Raw genomic sequence first — 24,669 nt, 5'->3', positions numbered from 1 at the left:
TAGAGGTGAAGACAAGTACCTCCACCCAAAGCTCCTCCCCCATGTTGCCTATATGTTGGGAGCCAAAGTGTGAGACACGTGTAGTACCAGTGAGAATACCTTTATCAAAGAGAATCTTGGAAGTAAAGTTCACATTGAGAAAGCCATACATGCATACACGACAATATGATGGCCATCTGAATGAAATCCCGGCGGACGTGGGAAAACCGAGCAAAAGAGCAGATTGGTGACATCACAGAGAAGGAGAGCTGACACACCCAGAAGAGATGCAGGGACGAGAGAACCTAAATATTCTATAGAAGTAAAAGATGAGCAACATTACGGGCTCGAGATGAAGAATGTTCATGCTACAGAAATAATAAAGAAGATATTCAAGTCATTTTACAATTGTACAGTCGCAGCAACGCAGTTAGATAAAAATATTCTTTATGGCTGGCTATGTAGTGACTAGATTGCGGCAATGCACCAACGTATACATATAGGCATATATGGACTTCTGATATTCCACAATGCATTTTTGCAGAGCTGGACACCATGAGCAGACAGGATTTTTCAGTGTGTCGCAGTTAGAAATTGAAAGCTTAGCCATGGAGGTGAATCAAGGAATGGTTTGGGTTGGCCCAACACCAAGAAGTCAAGGCCACTGTGGGTCTGAATGTTCGAGCAATGTTTACAGAACGTGTGAAAAGAATAAAACTCCTGTCTTAGGTGAGAAGCAAGAACATTAAAGACGTCAGAAGTTCATAATTTAATAGCATTTTAAATACAGAAAAGCTCAAAATCATGGTCTGCAGTCACGTGGTTGGATGAAAATAGACACTAGGATGAGTTGTACCGAAACTAGGAAGACAGAACATGCATATTCTGAAGCACAAAGAACATTTCCCAGGCCAAGTTCAAAGCCTTAATTGACTGGTAGACTGCAAGAGTGATGATGGAAGACGGGCTAATTGGTGGGAAGCTATGGTTATGACCAGCCCCCCAGCACCTGGATGCCAGCCTGCGTGCTGCTTACGCATGTGGAATATTACAGGGGGGTACAAGGGTGACAACCAATTATAGAGGGACACATAACAGAGGTCCTATAGTTTGTGTAACCAATGGGACGTTGTGCATTTGATGATGTTCAGAATGACCTGCACTAAGGGAGGACTTAGTTGCCCACCTGATGTTAGATACCCAATCACCTTCCCTGACAGGTATGGAACGTATACATAGATGTTCCTTGTAAACCTATCACATCCCCAAGTAGGTTTTTGTAGTTTGACACGTAGATTGACATCAGTAATTATGTGTTTTAGTATAAAGGTTGTTTTTTTCATGATGTTAGTGGAGTGAGAAGATCTAGCGAGTTCGTTGATGTTCGCTGTAACTCCCCGTTTTAGATAATTGACATTAAAACAGATGTACTTTGCCAACTTCCTGAGTCAGTTTGATTATTGATGTTTGAGTATATTCTGCATCACCATCCATCTCTAAGTATTGTCTACCTCGTCTTAAAGGGCTGGGTCGGATACCCCAGTTCAGTGTTTTTCAGCACACCGTTTCCAGCTGATTGGGCATTGAATTCTTTAGAAGTGATACATGTCCTAAAGTACTACGTTGCATGTACTAAGTCATTCTCTCTCACAGATCGGTTATTCGTGTCGTTTCCCCCGACTGGACTTGGGAAGGCGTTGCATAAACTTCCATATCAGGCATTTCCTTCTCTCAGCAACAAGCTGGCAGGCCTCTCCCGGGCAGGCTCCGGGCTCACTCCACCAGAGTGGTGGCTGCTACCACTGCCTTCCTCTCTGGGATCTTGCTGCCTGACAACTGCTGTGCAGCTACCTGAAGATCGATGCACACATTCACCAAATTCTACGGTTTAGACCGGGTTCGGCAGAAGAATCCAAGTTTGGCCAGTCAGTTCTGAGGAACCTTTTTGCGTGAGGTTAGTAAGTCTCCAGTAGTAAGTTGTGCTTGGAGCTTACCTCCTCCTGTATGTGTTGGTTATTAATACTGCTTTGTAATCTATTCACATTGGTTCCATGTGTTGTTAACGAAAAAAAATGTAACACTTTATTTGTGTGGGGTCCCCCACACAAGCCCCCCGTTTTACAATGATTATAAGCACACCCCAACCCGCTCCCCACCCTTTTTAATCCCATACCCCACCCCCATATATATATTTAATATAAATTAGGTATTTTCTCTGTATTTAAGTTTAGGTAAAAATGTTATGTTATTTTATTTTTCGGTAACATCACTGGATACCATTCACAGCTTGTGAATCCATGAAAGATCCAATGCTGGAGAAGGAATACGTTACTTAGCTGTAACTCCTGTTCGCCAGCATATTTCTTTCATAGATTCATATGCAACCAAACCCTTCTGGCTCTTCTTTTGGCTCCTACTGCCACACGCGTGCGCTTCCCAAATCTGAAGATGGCCGACAGGGGAGGAGCTTAGGGAGGTGTTCCTATTGGCTGTGGGCAGTATGACCCAAAATGACTGTACTAGAGCACAAAAGTGACAAAGTTTCAGTTTAAGTTTAAACTGCTCTTTTACAGAGGATTCCAAGCCTGACAACTGGGAATATTCACAGTATGTGAGTCTATAAAAGATACCAATGCTGGGGAACAGGTGTTACAGGTAAGTAGCTTTTTCCTTAGTGGAAAAGGTGGGTTTGGAAGGTTACTTGCGCCTAGCCTATAATTTCTAATTCTCAAAAGAAAACCAAAGCGGTCATTTCGTTAGTAGTTTTTATTAGTTGAATATCAAAGGTATTCCTTCAAAGAAAAAAGGTTTCAACCTAAAGCCAAAAAACAAGGACAAGACTGAGGACAGTGATATAGTGATAATGATCAGTGATCTAGGAACAACCAAATAGTCCAAAATAATTGCCATCTGCTACAACTGGACCCTGACTTTAAAAACTAAATCTCTGAAAGACCCATCATAATCTACACTAAAGCTCCAACACTAAGGCCCAAATTGACACCCAGCTTCATGGACATAACAAAAAACAAACACCAAACTAACATCTTAACTGGGAACCCAATCAAGGGCTTTTACAAATGCAGTATCTGCAGCATGTGCAGGCTTGCGATGAACAATTAGCAAACATATTACCGCCAATGGCAGAACAAAGTATGTGATTTATGTGATTTTTTTTTTTATATGTGTATGTAATAAAGTATAAGTGGGCAGCACAATACAGGAATTGAGAATAAGAATTAGGGAACACCTTGGAAACCTGACGGCACCTGAATGCAAATCTGTCCTAGCAGAACATTGACCAAAGGAGCATACAAAAGGCAGAAAGGAGGGCATCAAGTTCTTCGTAGCAATGACTGGATGCAAGATTGGGTGTTCAAGAGAAGGCCTTGTGCCAACAAGAAGCCAAAATGATAGATAACCTAAAATCAATCACAGAGGGCCTCGACGTTGATAATGAGATGCATTACTTTCTGTAGAAATTGAGATGTGAATGTTCAGCTGACAAGCATACTGGTTACTGTCCAATATACCTGACAGGAGCCATGGGAATATAGATAATTTGGTCAGAGAACCAAGAGCCACTGGACTGTTATCCCCATAATATGACTGTTTTGCGACTGTTTGGCCCTAAGGGGAAAACACTAACACTTGCGTCTCCCCAGCCCCTTCTCGCAAAAGATAAGTAATTGGAATCAGACTAGCAGAAGAAACACACATACATCATATAAGGTTATAAAACAGCTCGTTATAGGCCCTTTATTCATACCAAATAACTATATAAAGAAAAGACACCAATACACACAAATATACAGACATAGTTATATTCTGATATATATATATATGTGACATCACCGTTCAGCAGAAGGCAGAAGAAAACTTAATCTTGGCCAACAGCAACACTGCTTAGTCCCTCAGCAGGTAGGCGAAGAGATTACTGCATCTAACGGGGTCTGCAGCGGAGCGTTCTTCCTTTCTGCGAGACTGCTACACCCGGGGTTCAACATCCAACAACCTTTTCCGTTATGCCCTCTCCTTTATGGGGTCAGCACCCCGCCCCATCTAATTGCGTTCTGCCCTCGACCAAAAGGCAGATCACAAGTCGAAGAAACAGAGGGTAGAAAAATCCAGTTAGAAGTGGAAAAACCCAGCGCTCCTCTAAGCCACACACTGTACCAGTCCAAATCAATCATGAATAATCCAGAAAACAGAACAACTAGACTATCTAAAGAGTTCTCATGAAAATGAATCAATCCAATCCTGTGAATGCACAAACATTGACTTATCTTTTATAGTTACTGGAAAAGAAAGTGACATTATGATTATTATGAAGGATATCCCCACGGATAGTGTTAGGGAGAATTCTCTGTTTAGGCTGAATTTCCTAACCTAGTGAGTCCGCCAGCAGCTTTGCTGGATTTCTGGAGTTTGTTTTTTCCTCCTGCCAAGAGTGAGACTCTTTTTCTCCCACTCTTGGACATGATTCATGGTATTCCTTTGATTGGTAATGTGTTTTATGGGCTATGGGGTCCTTTACTCCATAGGGTCTCATGTGTTTTTCCTCTGTGTGTTACACAGCACCCTCCATGCAGTAACACAGGGGTGTCATAGTGACACCCCACCATAGACTCCATACCCTGGGACTGACTACTGTCTCCCAGGGCATGTAAAGTCACCATTGGCTTCACTAGTCCCACATTATTAACAGAAACCAGTACAAACCATCATAATGTGGACGTACTGGTCGGGGCAATTCGATTGCCCCGGGGTCTGTTAGTGGAGGGGGCACGTCTCCGTCCCCCCTGATCGAGTTTTGGCTGGTGGCAGTGGATACTACTTTTTAAATACGACCACGAATATTTCCCTATGGGATTTTCCCATTGTTCGAGGCTACCAACTTTAATTATTTAATTCTCATAGCCTCGAACATACCGCTGCTTTATTTAATTAATATTAATTCTCCGGTTGGTATTTTTTGCCAAGACTCGATTCTAAAATGGCGTTTGTGTTCTCTTCTGTGACTCCAACCCAAGTCGAGCCCTTTGTTCCACTTTTTGGCGGGCTTCTCCACAGAAGCCTCCAAAAGTGGTGCCACTCTGTCTGGGAACCACAGTGGGTGTGGGAGGGGGTTTAGGCACCCTGGACCGAGTTACCTTGGTAACTCAGGTCGCACTCTTGTGTGATTGGCCCAAGTGGTGAGCCGGCCGGCTCACCACTTAGCATGTTTGAGTGACAGCTAGGCTGAGTGGGGGTTTTCTGCATAAAAGCAGGGCTTTGGAGACTGGAACTTCAGAAGTCGCCACAGGACCTGAGAATCCGACGAGGGAGAAGCTGAGCCGACCTACCACGACGACACCACCGGTGGAGCCCTGCAGAATCGACTCACCACTTCCCGACGACAGAGAAGATCTCCCGGCTGGAGAGGCTTCTTACCCTGATTGGTGGGCACAACCAGTTTTCCTTTCTTTCTTCGCACCCCAGCCCGGTTTGTGGTCAAACTGCCCGTGCTAAGCACCCCGGCGGCCGGATAGCCACTCACCACTGAACCGCGAATCACTGGACCGCTCCTTGTACCTGAGAAACTCCGCGGCTGGTTTCTTCCCTGGCAGTGCAACGGACTCCTGTCTTCCTCCACAACGAGATCCTCTCTTCCCCCGGACGAAGCACCGACTTGCATCCGCTGCCAGGAACAACTGCCCCCGCTGGAGCGTTCTCACCACTTTAAGGTAACGTTTCCGCCAGGCCTCCCTTTCTATAGATTGCTACAAGGTAATAATAACTCCTTAACCTTCTGGACTGGGCTGGCCGCCTTGACCCTCTAACTGGTCCCTTTCTGTGGTCCAACTCCTTTTTTGAACCTTTACAAGACCTTTGTGCACTGCAACCGTGTGACCTTGGACACATTTCGTTTGGATCCTCTGAAGGTGGATCCGGCCTCTTGAACTCTAACTTCACGGTTTTACTTTGCCTTCCTCCCTTGTTGTGTTCTTGAAAAAGTGTTGGGATCTGTTTCAATTTGTTCTCTGCTTTTCTCTCCCTTTTTAAAACGAACTATTAGAGTGCCATCTACGTTAAGCACTCACAGCTGTCTGAAAATAAGTGGGGCTTTACTTAAGACTTGTCTAATATTCATTTAAGGGAGTGTATACCTTTTAGTGACAGTGTTTTTGAATTGCTTATTATTAGTGCCTGTGTGTTTTTCTAGATGTGGTTTTAAATAAATAATTATATCTCTTTTACACCAAGCCCTGGTCAGTGTTTACTTGTTCTATTGTGTGCTCTTGACCTATTGTGAATACTCTGTATACTGCCTAACTCTTCTTGAGGGAAGTCTGGCTGCTCAGCCACAGCTACCAAGTGAATCTGTGTGGTACAGACTGCTACCAAGTGGGTTTACTGCCAAACACCTGTAGTCCTAAATCTTTTGCAGTGGACCCAGAGGGAACTGCACAGGTTTCTGCCTAACAGATAGTGAGGAAACTGGACTAATGAACATCTTAATAATGCGAGCCTAAGTGTAGTTATGATACCGTGGAAGGCAACCGCGATAGAAAATAAAATTGACCTCCACGTGGGCATAATGGATCAAACCATCCAGAAATCTTAAAATATAAACACTAAGACACTTTATATGTGCTGCAATATAAATGCAAAATTGACATTGTGTTTATTTCTCAAGAATGTTATGACTCTTGACTAACCCAGACCCACAAGGACTTCAATAATGCAATTAAAAGTGATTTTTTTAAATACCAAACAACACACCCGCAATTGCGGTCATAATGGAAATGGCCATAGCGTGGATGACGTCATCACGCAATGGTGGAGGGGGTCACAATGTTGTCGTACATTACTAGTTCACTTTCAGGATTGTGGCGACCGTGACACACACGGAACGCCACCATCTTGAAATAATCCAGCCCCAGCAGTGTAATCCCATGCTTAAATAGGTAGGAATGAACAAACTGATGATGGGATATTTGATATACACAATATTGGGGCACATGGTGGATAGCATTAGGTCACATTGAGTCTGATCTTTTTCAGACCTTACTCCTAGTCATTTGAATCACTTGAAAGACGCAGAACCTATCAGGAAGCTACTTAACACTTTAAGATAAGATAATGACAGGTTGTACAGGGCAGTTAAACATTCTACAAGATTTTATTAAACCATGGACGTTGTATTAATATGGCTTATATTTGTTTATAGACAACCCATATTAAGGAACACTTGAAGCCAGAACCCAACCCCTTGAACATTCTAAACCAGCAAGCTAAAAAAGTTAAAACAGGGAAACCGCTAAACCAGTATGTGCACAAAACCACTACGCGCATTGTCCATGTTAATTTATCAATTAGTCTACAAAATAATCCCTTACATTTCCATATGCGCTGGACTCAGATGCATTAAGGCAAGACACTCTAACATTCACAGCTAATTAGTCTGATTAATCGTGACAGGACTAGGGTTCTCAAACCCAAATAGATTTAATAGAAACCAATCTGAATTTCATATTTAACACCTATCAGGACAAACTTGTATAACTGACATTATGAAGACACCTTTAAAACCAACCTCGTACTTCCCTAACACTACTCTACCCTACTTTTCCCTCCATCTCTCACTACAGAGCCACTACGCTTGTCTACATAGCATAGGTTGCTCTGAGTCTCATGCAATTGTATATATGAATTACCTATGCGTGAGAACTATGTGAATACACTGAACTGTGTTTGGTTTGAAATCTATATTGTATGTAAATCTTGTACTAAACTATACTAATAGAATAGAATACACAATACTATACACCTCACAACTGTGCCTTGAGGAGGCCCGGGTAAGGGCAAAACAAATGCATGTGCCTCCAAATGGAGCATGTTGGCACCTTTCTACGTAGAAGGAATACCTTTGGTATTCAACTAATAAAATCTACTAACTAAATGACTTCTCTGGTTTTCTTTTGAGAATTAGAAATTAATGGGCTAGGCGCAAGTAACCTTCCACACCCACCTTTTCCACTTTACTTGAATACCATTGCAAGGCTCTGCTGCCAGGCCTCTATAGTGAAACAAATTCCTAGTGATAATACTAGCAGTAACAGATACAGAGTAACTAATCTCTTCTAAAATTAAAGGGAAGGCGCACTGAATAATATTCACCACTCTCATACCTACTAACTTATTCCTTAGTCTACCTTAACTGCAGCCTGACCAGAGGAAAAAGTGATTTTTAACATCTTGTAAATAAAAACGCTTGAATCAAATCCCAGTTTCTGTGAATTATTTAAGCCATCAGTGATCACTGACAATATATTGTATTGGATACTTGAATCTATTATAATTACTACAAAGAAATGCATTTACAAAATGACAAACTACTTATGTTCTATTAGCCCACTCCCACAACACTCCTGTATATATTCAGTTTGTTTACCTGTCTGCTGTATGCGACAAGCCTTTAGTCCTACAATATCTTATTTACCTTTAGAAATGTGATTAACTGTGGGCTCAATTTTGTGAATACCATTTGAGAAATTAGGAACATTATATTTATATCTGACTATTACTTTTCTTTTTGAATTGAAGAAGGTGCAAACGGATTTGATGGAGGAGATCAAGAGACTCAAGCAAGATAAGCAGTCTCTTGAAGTAGATATCGGTCAAGTGAGGCGAGAGAGAGATCTTGCAAAAGCTCAGATAATCCACACTTCAGGTAAATGTCACTTTAGATGTTGTTTCAAGAGATATTATATGTCACCTATGTTATGTGTGCTATCGTACTAATATGTCAACTTCCTGTTCTATTTTCACAATTCTGGACCACTGTTGCACCATCTCTTTATTCTGCCAACTTCCACTTTTACTGATCAATAAAGATACTTTTTTGGGGGAACATTGAGTACAGTAAACTTGAATCGTGGTTTCCTTGCTAATTCATACAAACTAGACTTGATTGCTGTATTTATATTTTCACATCGATTTTGTGGCCTTGAGTTTAAATGTGCATTCCAATCATACCATCGCAGAGAAAGTCTCTATATTCGTAGTGGCAGAATGTTATTACCCATTCAGAATGTTATCATTTTCTCAAGAGCTTTTACCATGGGTAGATGTTGTACATCCTACATTCAAAACATATTCATGTAACAAAACCTGCTTGTGAATTTCTTTTTAAACTGTTGGGCATTTCATATATTTTCATGCATTGATTAATGTCACCGTCAGACTGAGAACCGTTGTAAAACAAACAATTAAAATGTACAAGTTAAAATATTACTTTTTAAAAGATCAAATGCTTTTTAAGGCATTTCAAGTGATAGACTGCATTAGAAGTCTAGTTTGATGGGGACTTTATCTCAAAGGTTTTACTATTGAGACCTCATTATAGCATATACAAATCAGTAATGGGGGGAACATCAACTAGTATCCATATTCTTCATGTGTTTGCAATTTCCTTATATTTTGGTACAAGTGAATTCGAAGAGCCACCAACATGACTTGTTTGTTTTATTATTAAGGACTAGGAGGTACAGAGCTGCAGTATGCAGTCTAGCCACACCTGAGCGTAACTTTTGAATATTTAAAGTCCCTTAAGGTGCGTTCCATTAGAACAAGAAGGTGGAGTAATGGAAGAAGTTGCCAGTTTCAGAAGCACTGGTCCTTAGGGGGCCTTCAATATTGAAAACCTGAAGTGCAGAGGTCGCACAGTGGGAAGCAGTGTTTTTACAGGCTTTCTCCATCGCCAGAGATGCTCTCCTTATTTCGTACCTTTTCACAGTGACTTGCGAGCACCGGAGGCTCCTTTACCGATAGGCGCGAGCCGCGTGAATGCAACATAAGCAGTCATTCGTTCAGGAAGCATCAGAAGAAGCAGAATGGGCAGCGGATCGAGCAAACCCTATGTAAAGAAACCAGTGAGTTTACCTTTATTAGGTCATCACAAAACACTTGTAGTCGACCGCTGGCTGCTAATCATTATTATGAATACTGAACTAATGTAAAAAAGTTGCATTGGTTTTATAAGAGCTTTGAAAGAGGACAAGAAAAGAAAGGTTACAATTATTATTGCCTACATCAAGAGTATTGCCAAAACAGAGAGAGGACACTATTGAACCTGGATAGAAAACCTGCATTGGCAAAGTGAAAAGGTGGCAATACTGAAGGAATACTATAGCCCACATTGCTTAAGTAAAGAGGGAGCAATACTTCAGAAAGACTATAACAAATATTGGCAAAGTATAGAAAGAACAATATTGCGGAAAGATTGTAACCTATATTACAAGCATAAAGAAGAGGCAATAGTTGAGCAAGACATCAACAAGCATTACCTAAGCCAAAGCATGGCAAGTATAAAGAAATTGTCAACAGTTACTTAATGTGAAAGTATGAAATCAGAAGTGGCAGGAGAGAAGCCTCACTTGTGAAGGGTATCAAGGAGGAGAGGAACACGGTCTGCACTGCATGTGGCAAATGGATCAGTGGAATAAACAGCACAAATGTGTATTTTCTCCTCGTAGAGGACCTTGTGAGTCTCACTATTGTTGAAAGTCAAAGACTTTGCTAAAAGTGTGAAACAGACCTCACCACAGAGTACTTGTAGCAGAATTGGGAGTTGTTATCCTGGCAGGCAAGTACACTAGGAAAGGGATTATTAGTGGTAGACATGGCAGGTTAGTGGATCAGGAAGAAGACATTCAAGCACTGTATTGTGGTTGAAGGTTGCAATGGAAAGAAAGTGGCAAGACCACTAATGAGTTTGATGAACTGTGACAAAATCATCCTGACAAGATATGGTTGTTGATGAAGAAGAATTGTGCAAGTGTTTGGTTTTCAAGGAGAAGTGATATTGAGACATTGACTATCAGTTTGAAGATAAAGAGTTTTCTTTTCGTTTGGTGGAAACTTTGCCAAAGGCCAAGTGAAAGACTTTTTAGAGTGAGAAGAACTTTATGTTGTATTCAAAACAGAACTTGGCTACAAAAAGGAACTTGCTTATTTTTAAACTTTAAGTTGTGAAATCCTGCTTTGAACCTGGGGAAGGGGATTTGACCCTGGTTACTAGGATACCTGGTTATACGGTTTATGTTTAAGCATAACTGTAATTTTGTTAAAGCTGAATTGCCATATTATACCTTTATGAGTCTGATATATGTATAAGTGTGAGGGACAGATTCCTTTTGTTGGAGTGCTTTCCTTTAGTCTTATTTGGAAAGGCAGGGAAATACTCTTTAGGTTACAGATAGTGAGGCATTTATCACACCCTTTACTTATGTTCTCATAATTCTTTCCCAAAGAAGGTCAAAATATTATTGCCAGGATCATTTTTTCATTCACAGGATAACTATTTGTGCCATGCGTTTGTTGTCCCTACCCCACTTTGAGCATGTAATCCAGTGATTTCTAGAAATGAATGCAAGTAAATAGAACAGTGATTTAATAGAATTTTTTTGAGAAATTGGGGCTACGTTTTAATCCATCCGTTACAGAAGAACTGTCAATGGCACCTGGGAGTACACAAACCATGTTGTAAATTATTTTTAAATAGGCAATGTTGTACAACACGTGAGGCAGCGTTTATGGTTACAAACTATCAATAACAGACTTTCCTTTAGGGAACATATTTCAACTCTGAAGTACAATAATACAATTCCGAACTTGACTCTTTCACAAGTTGTACATGGGCGATCCTTTAATCAGTTTCTTTCTATATTTCAGTTTTTCTTCCCATCATTCTTTGATTCATTAAATATTTTCTTCTTTACTTATTTTCCTTTATTGTATCTTTCAGTGATTCTAGTTCCTTCATTCTTATTTTATTTCATAGTTTCTTCATTCCAAATGTCTTTCTTGCTCCTTACTTCTCTCATTGGTTTCAGCTTTCTTTGTTTCTTCTTTCCATCTTGTATTTTTCCTTTCCTTCTTTTAGTCTTTCCTTCCTTCTTTCCTTCCATACGTCCCGCTAACCACTTTAAGCATTTTCAGGGAGCTCAGTGCCTTCCCCAGTAAATGGACACCATTTTACCATCTCAAATCTTAGTAGGCAGGTTGGCACGGGTCTTTGCACATAAGATTGAAAATATACAATCCTCTATTATAAAGCAGCACCATAGCGGCAGGCGTGTCAACCCATTTTTCCTCTCTTGTTTTAACCAGTGAATGCCTGAACATAGGATCAGATTGGCACAATATACAAATGTATCATGAGATGAAAGTGAACCATGTCTAACGGCCCTTTTTAAGGACTGTATCACCACCATAGCCATGCTATGGTAGATATCATGTCATCCTTAAAATTAGGGTCCATCCCTCTGTTTTTTAAACAAGCAGCCGAGTCCCCAATGCTAAGAAAAAAAAGCAACAGCAGTCCGAGGCATGCTAGAAAACTACTTGCCTTTTTCTACCATTCTATTGCTGTCAAAAAGGTTAGAGCGGTAGATCACAAAACAGTCATCTTATAGTGATGCCCACAACGTTTTTGATGACAACCAATCATGCGTCTGCCCATCCAGGGGTACTGAAACATTCCTCATTGTCCTCTTTGCCAGCAGATGATAGACTGATCCTGGACAAATCATCTTATATCATTGACGGTACTGTGCTGTCTTCTGTGAAAAAGTTTCCCTTCTCACATGCTCGTGGCATGTTTAGTCCATTACCTGTTTTCTTTTTATGCAGGCCATTTCAGTGGAAGGGGTTTGGCAAGTCAGAAGGACGCGGACACTTGGAGGACATGTTTCACGATATCTATAAGGCCTTAATTTCCCTATCGCTAGGTGCTCGTCTCTGCCCTCTGTCTCATCAGGTGTTACACCGCTCGGGGCCTTGACGTGCCTGCGTATACACTCATCTCCCTCCTCAGATTTTACGAAGCTCATGGCCTTCCCAAGCCTGCATATACGGTCATCTCTCTCCTCCTTGGTCTCCTTGGTCGTTGGGTACACATTATGGATTGTACTCGTCCCAGTGGATTGGACGTCATGATTTAAAGGGACATGTTCTTTGACAGTAATATCTCTTAAGTGTTTCGTCATCCCATTCTTGATGGTTAAAAGTCTCTGATACTTAGAGCATCCCATGTAGGCCACAGTGTGTACAGCTTTAGGGAGTTGCTCACAGGAACGGTATTACCTATCCCTTAAGGCAGAGTCTTTCCCGATGAGGTCCCACTGGCCTCTACCCCTAGGGACGGTATTGCGGAGCAGGCTCACCTCCCTAACCTCACAAGTAGCCGTTCTCCATTGGGGAGAAGGGATGAATTCTCTCGATTAGTCACAAACTCTTGCCCTGATCTCTCTGGCTTCCCCTTCTCCTATTTGAAGGTAGCTCTTTATTCCTGATGTTTGGGCGTGTGGTCCTGTTCTATCTGAGTCTGGAGACCTGACGTCTCCCCAGTTCCATATGGGGATGTCTGAGAATTCAATGGAGGCTTCCCAAGATTTTTAGGAGAATATGGAGGACTCTGCTCTCTGGCAGGTAGTAACAGTTCCCTAAAAATTGGAAAGTCTCTGCCAGACTTCTCTGGCAGACCAGGAACCACTGCTGTTTCCATAGCCATTAGTTGGTTTCTAATCTTCAAGGACAAAGGTACATTAAGGTAGTTCTCCTCCCTGAGTCTGAGTGCATTGGCCTACATCCCATTTACTTGAACTTTCTCATGGGTCTTAAAAGGTTGGGGCCCACAGTAGTATATTTCAGAATTATCAGGTTCTATACCCGACTCCTCTTCCCCTTCTTCCCATGGCTCTGCTGTTAGCCATCCTATGTGTCGGGTTCCCGTTTTATTAATGGTTGAGACATTCTGTTTGGAGGGGTGGATTATCTAAGAATTAGACTGTCCTTTGGGAAAGTGATTGGGTGTGAAATGAGTATGGTTTACAGTGCAGATTCCTTAATGTATTTTTCAGGAGGCCTTTGTTTCCCCAGGGCAGGTTAGAGGTTCTCCGCAGCAGCATTGATTGGCTATGGCTGGGTGTGAGATAGTTTGGAATTCTTTTTAGAATTTTAAACTGCCTTTCATTCAAGATATCACCAAAGCAGGTCACAGTTGTGTATAGCTCCTGAAGATTAAGGTATAAATCCCATTAAACTTAAGAATTCATCTTAGAAGAGGCGAGTAATGGTGAGAATCCAGTCCCTGAGCAGAATTGATTACCTTTTGAAGATCCCAAGAGAGGAAGCAGGAATAATCACAGCTAAAGAAGAAGCAAGCTAAGTAAATTTAACTTCCTGTGTTCTGAGTTACTGAACGTATACAGTAAAGCGCTAGCGAATGAAAAGGAAATGCTAGTGAAGGACTGTTAGAATTCTGTTATTTTTGTACCAGTTTAGATTGCCAGCAGACAAGGTGTTAAAGTGGAGACAGCACGTTGCTGTGTTTTTTAATTAACAAAAGCGAGCGGAACAAAGCGTCGCTAGTTAGTCATTAATTGTGTTTAACCACATAACTTGCATGCATGCTAACTTGTAATTAGTTTGAGGCTTTTCATTTTTTTGTTTTACGAAGCGCAAGGGGATTACCGTTGGGCCAGTTAGAATAAAGGACCCGCGGTTTCGAGGTGCATGCATGCGCGGTACGTAATGTTTGGCTCGGAAGTTGTTCTACTTCATTCAGGTCAGTTTCAGGAGAAACAGACGCCTTCTCGGTACGCGGCTGCGGCGCGAAGATACTTTGGATTTTCAGTCAGCTGTCGGTTATATTTCAAATGTCTTCTCTGTACGCGGCTGCGGCGCAAAGAAATGTTTGATTCAGTCAGCTGTCAAGTAACTTTAAAAGACTTTTACTAAGTGAACTCACGCTGGAAAGCACAAGGTGACTTTTGGGGCAATTGAGACTACTTAATTCAAGGAAAAGTACAGACTCTGTATTTTAGTAAGGTGAACTAATGATCTATTTCCTAAAGACTATTCTGTGAGATATACATTAGGAGTAGTAGTTAAAGGAAGGCAGAGAAGCAGTCACAGAATCTGGGATATCATCATTATTAGACTTAGGCAAAAAGGATCTAAGAATTCAAAAGGATTGTGAGATTTGGAGAAAGAACTACCCAAGCAGATTGAGTGAATCAGCAAAACTTCAACCATCTACATTTCAGAGCCTATCAGCAATTCAGTTTAGGAAACAGGTATGCAGGGGGAAATATTGGGCAAGTAACAGCACTACGAAACAGGGAAAGTAGCAGATCAATGGTAACCTGTTTGTAATGACTTTTTAGCTAATCTTCTTCTGAGCCATTCAGTCTAGAGGAGATCAGATACCGAAGTCCTGGGCCAGAAGGAAACCTGTGTTTGTTATTTTCTCCACTTCCCCTTGGGTTTGCCAGCTCTATAGTTATAACTCAGACTGTTGGGTCGGCAGGCTTGGGGGTCTGGTGGGCTATCGTCATTCCTGCAGGAATTCCAAAGCTGGACCTGACGCTATGTCCATGGGTTCTTCTACATTGTTTTTAGGACAAAAAATAGCAATGTGCCTCTTTTCTCCACATGACAAACATAGCAGGGTCAAGGGCAAGGGTGTTTTCACTCTCCCTATTTCTTCTCTAGCTGATGGGTGAGATTTCATAATTGGGACTGGAGTACTTCTTTTATGGGCCTCTTAGTTACTTGGATTTTCTCGGGGTGAAAATATGTTGGCTCTTGTCCATTTTTCCTCCCTTCTGCTGGTTTTCCTAAGTATTTCAAATAATTAGTTGCTTCCGAGTGGGCTTGGGCTACCTGAAGGGCCATGTCTAGTGAGGGTTTATGCTACTGTAGAGCATTAATAACTAGTTCTAAGTCTAGGGCCCCAAGGATCTCTTGTGATGCTTTCCACCGCAGCCTTGGGGCTACGTTTTTAGTGCCTCGTCCCAGTTAAACTGGGTAGCAAGCCTTTCAAATTGTTCAAAGACTGCCCCAAAATCTTCCCCATCCTGGTAGGGTTGTAATACACCATAGGGAACTATGTGGGGTTGAGGACTTGTTCTAATACTTTCTGGAGCCGCTGATCTACCTGTATCTGATGGGCTATTAGGCGCTCCGGTAGGGTCTCAAGGGTACTCATGATGAGGTTGGAGTTAACCTCAGTTACTGAGGTTTCAGAATAGTCACTTCCCCTCACTCTTCTGAATTCCCAATGGGATTATTTTCTACTCCATCTTCTGAATTGGAATCACCCAGTAATTTTGCATTCCAGGTACTAGGTGCTATTCTCTCAGCTGGAACAGGGGATTTTCTTCTCCCTAACATAGGCTTTATACCGAACAATCCTATGGGTGGAAGGTTATCAATAGGTGTAGCCATGTATCCTTGGAAGGGTGTGAGTTGTCTCTATCTTGGGACTTACAATCCCACTCCTGAGCAATTATGGCGAGTCAGAAGGAGGACGTGGACAGTCGGAGGACATGTTTCACGATATTTTATTAAAGTAACAATATAAAGTCTAACTTTCTCTATCACTATGGGTGGTCCCTGCCTATGTTGCTGACTAAATTCCTTGTCAGTCAGTCGTGAATGTCCAAATAAATAAGTCTGCTGTCCAAAAATACCCTAACTGGCCCTACCACTATGAAAAACTAACTTGGGTGACAAGAATGACTCCCTTCACCTGAAGGTACATCTAGTACTAGTCTGTAGGATTCTTCCTTAATATCTATCCTCAAATAGTCTTTCGTGATTTCTTGAATCAATCTCTGTAACTCTTTAAAAGGACTATTAATTTTCCTCTCCTTCTTGGAAATCGCTTTTGGAGACCTTTTGTTGTAAGATCTAAATTCTTGGTTGCTGGTTTCAACGTGTCCTTGGAAATTATGTCCCTGATAGGTTTTCCCTCCTGGGCAATTTTAATCGAGCTTGTTCTGTTCTACTTGACTTTGCATATAGTTCAGTTGTAAAGTTCCTCTGAAATCTGGCTCATACTATTCATTCTCTTTTATATAATATCCTTCTTGTACAGAATATTGAGTTTCTTTCCCCTTTTCCCATGCTATTGTTTTCCACTGTTCTTTTCCTTCTCTCTTTAGATTTCTAGCAATTCATTTATATGGGTCATAATGCTTTAAGTTCATCAACATCAGGTTTAACTTCGCCTCTTGCTTTCTACTGAGAGTATTTGTTGGTATGTTATAATGTTTCCCTCGTACTCGTCCCAGTGGATTGGACGTCTTGTTTTAAAGGGACATGTTCTTTTTCCATGTGACAATAACATCTCTTGTGTTTCTTCGTCCCAGTCTTGATGGTTAAAAGTCTCTGATACTTAAATTCATCCATGCAGTTCCACTGAGTGTACCGCTTTAGGGAGTTCCTAAAAGGAACAGGCGTCCTTGTCCCCTTAGGGACGGTATTTTGGAGCGGGCTCACTTCCCTAGCCTCGCAAGCGGGAGACTCCCCCTTGGGGGAGAAGGGACAGATGTCCTTGATTCGTTACTGGTTCTCGACAGAAGAATGCAGACCAGTTTTTCCATGCTTCTGGCAAGCATATTTATGGTCTGCAGAAATTGCATAGTGGGCGCAAATCCCAGCGTAACCACTTAAGCAATGTGTGATTGTCATCTCATTTGATCTTGTATTACCTAAGCTGTAAAAACAACCCCTCCCTAATCCTCTCCAAATTATCACCCTTCAGAGTGATTTCCATCTCAGTGCAAGAACTTCAAAAAGCCTCACTCATGGGTTCACTGGCTATAATGTGGCCTCCTCTATAATAATTGTGAACATTCACATAGTGCACACCTCAACCACTTGTTTCATTTCTCTCTAATGGCAACAGTACTTGAAAACCATGTCCCTCTTCTACTTTCAGCCGGTCTGGATAGGGACACCTTTCTGGTAGTTTCTAATCTTCATCCACAATGCATGCTAAGGTATGTGTAGCTTTCTTCTTGCTTTCAATTGATCTCCTGTATCCCTGCTTGAGCACTTTTGCATTCTGTGAGGCAGCTTATCAGAGTCTGTCTTACCTGGATCATGTGCACCTCTTTCGTACAATCTGTGTCTTGCATTATACTTTGACCAGTATAAATTCCTCTTGACTTCTATTGATGAAAACTGTCCTGTACCTATTCTAGAACACAAGTACCCTTATCGTGGATTTCTAATGTTGCCCTTGAAATGCTACTTGTTTATCATTCTGATTACTGCAAGATTGAAGACGGTAATGGGACTGAAAGGGAGTACCCATGCTTGTTTTGATCCATGCGAGGCAGCATATGAAGCTATGATTGGTGATTACAATGAGGGGAAAGGCAGCAGATATTGGGATCCCTTAATCCTTTGGTTTGGCGTTGGTGGGCCCTGTTACATTGCTCGTGTCCCCTTAAGAGACTGACACTGTGTCACATGGGTAGCACCACGTGACGGGGAACGTATGGGGGAGGGAACGTTTAGACAGTTAATGTTGTGCAAAGGAATAAAGCAGACGTATATATAATCTTGGCGTGTCTGTCCTCCTTTCAACGGCCCATCCGGGCCTAACAACTGGTGACGAGGTGATCTCCAGGACAGCTGAGTCCTTCTCCTCCTCCTCTGTCCTCCGACAGCGATCCCGCTTGGAATCACGCCGCAGGCTCATCCAGCCCGCTGGCACGCACGCCTGATCCCAGGCCTGCCCTCCTCCTCCCACATCCAACGGACCGTTCCCGGCCCGCCTTGCATTACCGGCGTGCGTCTGATCCCAGACCCGCCCTCCTCCTCCATACTGCGGCTCGATCCCGGCCCGCAGCGGTGGACACCTGTCATAGGCCTGCCCTCCCTCCTCTGTGCACGCACGGGCGTGCGACTCACAGCACACGGACCACCAGTGGCCAACCAAGCCTGAGGCCGCCCTCCTCCTTCTCCACCATAAACACATGTGATCCCCAGGCCCATCTGCACCCTGAGCCAGTGGGGACACTACCACCACGTGGCCCACCACCCACTGCTCTTCGACTCCACGCCAGCAAGACAGCTGGCCCCCTGCAGGGTGCACGAGGAGTGCCCCCACACATCTACTGCGCGGCAACCCGCCAGCGGTTGCACCAGAGGTCTACAGCCGAGCAGATTTTGGAGACAGGTGGGTGATAATCAGGCACCAACAGCTATACACTCACCTACCGCCACCTCACCATGAACTCTCTGCCAGTTTAGCAAGCTCCAACCTCTCCGGCCCCCAAAGGGAATGCAGCGACCACTGCGTGGTGCATGCCCCCCCCTTCTCCATGATGCCACAGGCAGACAAAGGCCCGAGGTGGGTTGAGTGGTTAGAAGACTTCAACACCTTCATAGATGCAGCGGGAGAAGAAAAATCACAGAGACTACGCAGTATGTTCTTAAACCTAGCGGGGAATGACATCAAAGTCCTGCTGAAAACCATTCCAACTGATTTCCCAACACTAATTGCAGCACTAAATAAGAGACTGGTAATTGAGCCCAATAGGGACAATGAAAGATACATATTTAATTAGTGCACGCAAAGGATCGACGAGACTGTTGATGAGTTCATCACTCGCTTACGAATAAAAGGAGCGAACTGCCGATTTCATGCTTTCTCGCTTGATGAGGCCATACGTCTGAGAGTAATCGAGGGATGCGTATCCCAAACCCTAAAGAAACAACTCCTCAAAAAGCCGATCACCATAGAAGAAGTAAGTGAGATGGCTAGGATCTTAGAAAGGGTCGAGAAACAAGTAATGCAGATAGCAGGCACCACCTTTACGAAACAAGACGAGAATAAAACGATAGCGGCAATGCAGTCTAACGCCACCAGAACAACAGAGAGAGCCCCCAATCCCAACTACTCAATGACACAGAGAATCCAACGCCAGTGCTACCGCTGTGGGATGGCTTTCCCTCACGCAGGGACTTGTCCCGCACTGTCCCAGAGATGTGGCAACTGCGGCATAGAGGGACACTTTCAGTCAGTCTACAAGGAAGGCAGACCATTTCCGACACTACGACCACCTGTTGCCCCCCAATTCAAAATACCCAACAGAAACACACAAGCTCAAGCCTACCCAACACGTCCCTACCACAAAAACCCAAGAAGATAGATCAGAGTAGTCGAAGATGTCTACCCGACTAATGAGATCCAGGAAAGTAAAGGACACAAACAGGTATCCCACATAAGAGATGAATATGATGGACCTCCAACACACCACATCTACTATGAGAATGACCAACAAGGGCTCGACTATGAAGTCAATCAGTATGACCATTATCCGCAAGATGAGTACGTCAATCTCATCATGGATGAAGGAGAAGCAGGTGGTCGTAGTGTCGGAAATGGTCTGCCTTCCTTGTAGACTGACTGAAAGTGTCCCTCTATGCCGCAGTTGCCACATCTCTGGGACAGTGCGGGACAAGTCCCTGCGTGAGGGAAAGCCATCCCACAGCGGTAGCACTGGCGTTGGATTCTCTGTGTCATTGAGTAGTTGGGATTGGGGGCTCTCTCTGTTGTTCTGGTGGCGTTAGACTGCATTGCCGCTATCGTTTTATTCTCGTCTTGTTTCGTAAAGGTGGTCCCAAAATACTGGTGGAAATGGGAGGAAGACAATTCTACTTCCTAGTTGACTCAGGAGCCACCGTCAACATAATGGGAGAGAAGGAGTTCCACCAAATCCCTAACAAACCGGCCCTGATACCATCCGCTTCCAAGATATACCAATGGGGAGCTGCAACCCCTCTACAAACAATTGGCTCTTTCAGTCGTCGACTCATCCACGGCAACCAATCCACGACGACAAGCATTCATGTCATCTGCAGTCCGACCAAAGGGAGATGCCTTCGTAGCTACAGAACTGCCTCCTGCCTGGGACTCAGAGACATACACGTGCAAGAAGGTGACAAAATCCACTAAACAGAGCCAACACATCAGACAAGAGAGAGCGTGTTCAACGTCCAATCAGGGCCCACATGCATAGACACGATGTCGAAAGACACCATCATGAAAGAATTCCCGCACATTTGCAAGGGCCTAGGGAAACTAAAGGGAGCGCCTGTGAAACTCCACATTGATCCCACCGTCCGACCCGTTCCACAACATCCAAGGAGAGTTGGCTTCCATCTTCAAGCTGCAGTGTCAGCCGAACTCGGACAACTCCTGGAGGACAGAATAATCGAACCAGCTACAGGCCCGACCCCGTTGGTCTCCCCGCTAGTAATAGTGCCAAAAGACGGAGGACGACTCAGACTCTGCGTGGACATGCAAATAGCCAACACTGCCATTCAGCGTGAACGATACCCAGGCCCCAGAATCGATGTTGGGGAGAATTCTCTCTTTAGGCTGAATTTCCTAACCTAGTGAGTCCCCCAGCAGCTTTGCTGGATTTCTGGAGTTTGTTTTTTTCTCCTGCCAAGAGTGAGACTCTTTTTCTCCCACTCTTGGACATGATTTATGGTGTTCCTTTGACTGTTACTGTGTTTTCTGGGCTATGGGGTCCTTTACTCCATAGGGTCTCATGTGTTTTTACTATGTGTGTTACACAGCACCCTCCGTGCAGTAATACAGGGGTGTCATAGTGACACCCCACCATAGACTCCATACCCTGGGACTGACTACTTTCTCCCAGGGCCTGTAAAGTCACCATTGGCTTTACTAGTCCCAAATTATTATCAGAAACCAGTACAAACCATCATATTGTGGACGTACTGGTCGGGGCAATTCGATTGCCCCGGGGTCTGTTAGTCAAGGGGGCACGTCTCCGTCCCCCCTGATTGAGTTTTGGCTGGTGGCAGTGGATACTACTTTTTATATTCGACCGCAAATATTTCCCTATGGGATTTTCCCATTGTTCGAGGCTACCAACTTTAATTATTTAATTCTCATAGCCTCGAACATACCGCTGCTTTATTTAATTAATATTAATTCTCCGGTTGGTATTTTTTTGCCAGGACTCGATTCTAAAATGGCGTTTGTGTTCTCTTCTGTGACCCCAACCCAAGTCGATCCCTTTGTTCCACTTTTTGGCGGGCTTCTCCACAGAAGCCTCCAAAAGTGGTGCCACTCTGTCTGGGTACCACAGGGGGTGTGGGAGGGGGTTTAGGCACCCTGGACTGAGTTACCTTGGTAACTCAAGTCGCACTCTTGTGTGATTGGCCCAAGTGGTGAGCCGGCGGCTCACCGCTTAGCATGTTGGATTGACAGCTAGGCTGAGTGAATGGGGGTATGCTGCATAAAAGCAGGGCTTTGGCGACTGGAACTTCAGAAGTCGCCACAGGACCTGAGAATCCGACGAGGGAGAAGCTGAGCTGACCTACCATGACGACACCACCGGTGGAGCCCTGCGGAACCGACTCACCACTTACCGATGACAGAGAAGATCTCCCGGCTGGAGAGGCTTCTTCCCCTGACTGGTGGGTACAACCAGTTTACCTTCTTTTCTTCGCACCCCAGACCGGTTTGTGGTCAAACTGCCCGTGCCAAGCACCCCGGCAACCGGATAGCCACTCACCACTGAACCGCGAATCAACGGACCGCTCCTTGTACCTGTGAAACTCCACGGCTGGTTTCTTCCCTGGCAGTGCAACGGACTCCTGTCTTCCTCCACGACGAGATCCTCTCTTCCCCCGGACGAAGCACCGACTTGCATCCGCTGCCAGGAACAACTGCCCCCGCTGGAGTGTTCTCACCACTTTAAGGTACCGTGTCCGCCAGGCCTCCCTTTCTAAATATTGCCACAAGGTAATAATAACCCCTTAACCTTCTGGACTGGGCTGACCGCCTTGACCCTGTAACTGGTCCCTTTCTTTGGTCCAACTCCTTTTTGAACCGTTACAAGACTTGTGTGCTCTGCAACCGTGTGACCTTGGACACATTTCGTTTTGATCCTCTTAAAGCGAATCCGGCCTACTGACACTGAATTCACGGTGTTACTTTGCCTTCCTCTCTTGTTGTGTTCGTGAAAAAGTGCTGGGATCTGTTTCAATTTATTCTCTGCTTTTCTCTCCCTTTTTAAAACAAATTATTAGAGTGCCATCTACGTTAAGTGCTCACCGCTGTCTGAAAATAAGTGGGGCTTTACTTAAGACTTGTCTAATATTCCTTTAAGGGAGTGTATATCTTTTAGTGACCGTGTTTTTGAATTGCTTACTATTAGTGCCTGTGTGTTTTTCTAGATGTGGTTTTAAATAAATAATGATATCTCTTTTACACCAAGCCCTGGTCAGTGTTTACTTGTTCTATTGCGTTCTCTTGACCTATTGTGAATACTCTGTATACTGCCTAACTCTTCTTGAGGGAAGTCTGACTGCTCAGCCACAGCTACCAAGTGAATCTGTGTGGTACAGACTGCTACCAAGTGGGTTTACTGCCAAACACCTGTAGTCCTAAATCTTTTGCAGTGCTCCCAGAGGGAACTGCACAGGTTTTTTCCTAACAATCGAGGACATGATAGTTCAACTAAACAAGTCCACTCTCTTCTCCAAACTTGACCTAAATCAAGGGTACCACCAGATGGTACTCCATCCAGAATCGAGAGGAATCACCACCTTCGCCAAGCACAACGGGCTGTTCCGCTACAAGCGCCTACATTTCAGCATATCATCAGCCGCAGAAATTTTCCACGAGGCCATCGGACGAATAATTCGGCCAATAAGAGGTGCACTGAACTACAGTGACGACATTCTTGTGTATGGGCGGTCAAAAGAGGAACATGACGTCGCCCTTCGTGCTACGTGCAAGGCCATCCAAGAGGCAGGCCTCACCCTAAATGTTGAAAAGTGCAGGTTCACCAAAGCCAAATTAAAATTCTTCGGACACATTTTATCCGCAGACGGAATGACCCCAGACCCCGACATTGCCACAATTTTCAACCTTCAAGAACCAAGACAAATAGCGGACGTCCGATCATTCCTTGGCATGGCATGATACTGTGCGAGGTATATACCGCATTATGCCACAATCACTGAACCACTACGGAAGCTACTCCAAAAGGAAATGCTTTTCGCCTGGACAGCAGAATGCCAGGAGGCATTCGACACCATCAAACAATCCTTAGCAGACGCCAGGAAACTAGCCTATTTCAACCCGGACTGGCACATGGAAATAGTGGTCGACGCAAGCCCAGTAGGTTTGGGAGCCATACCCGCCCAGACCAACGGAGTTGACACCCACCCGAGACACGTAGTGGCATACGCCAGCAGGGCACTGGCACCCCCCCGAATCTGCATATTCCCAAGCAGAAAAAGAGAGCCTAGCGGCAGTCTGGGAGTGTGAACACTTTCACAATTTCATAATAGGGAAAAGATTCACCCTTATAACCGACCATCAAGCCTTACTTTCACTGTTCGGGAACCCACGAACAAAGATGCCCCCCAGAATTGAACGATGGGGCATTTGCCTACAAGAATACGATTACCGGATCATCCATTATCTGGGGGGTGAACACAACCCAGCTGACTATTTGTCCAGACACCCCACAGGAAAGCCAACACCAAGACTGGGTGATATGGAATACATAAGCTACGTCACCACAAACGCGCTGCCCACAGCGATATCATTGGAAGCCATCGCCCTGGCGTCAACAGCCGATCCATCCATGGCCCTGGCGATAGACCTCACGGAGCACAACAAGTGGAAAGACTACAGGAGGTCACTGACGACACATCCAGTTGCAAACAGAGATGAACTAGAGAGGCTAGCAAAAGTCCACAAGATCAGGACTCTCTCCTCAGGGCAAACTAGTTGACATGTTTTGGTAGAGCCCCAATTGCTGTGCGATTTTGAACTTTCTCAATTGGCGA

General features: G+C 43.9%; 1 protein-coding gene across 3 annotated transcripts in view; it reads left to right on the top strand.

Moving 5' to 3' along the window:
- The window catches only part of CEP162 (centrosomal protein 162), a 2,248,134-nt gene that overhangs the window by 1,515,119 nt on the left and 708,346 nt on the right, over positions 1 to 24,669 (top strand). For all 3 annotated transcript variants that reach the window (XM_069606335.1, XM_069606333.1, XM_069606334.1), the window contains one exon: positions 8,569 to 8,695. In XM_069606335.1, the coding sequence (XP_069462436.1) occupies positions 8,569 to 8,695 (127 nt within the window). The remainder of the gene's footprint in view (positions 1 to 8,568; positions 8,696 to 24,669) is intronic.

Source organism: Ambystoma mexicanum, chromosome 4p, assembly GCF_040938575.1.
Source record: "Ambystoma mexicanum isolate Mex_15411 chromosome 4p, UKY_AmexF1_1, whole genome shotgun sequence".
Classification (NCBI taxonomy): domain Eukaryota; kingdom Metazoa; phylum Chordata; class Amphibia; order Caudata; family Ambystomatidae; genus Ambystoma; species Ambystoma mexicanum.
Note: the sequence above shows the minus strand (reverse complement) of the source record. Positions and strands in the feature narration are given on the sequence as shown.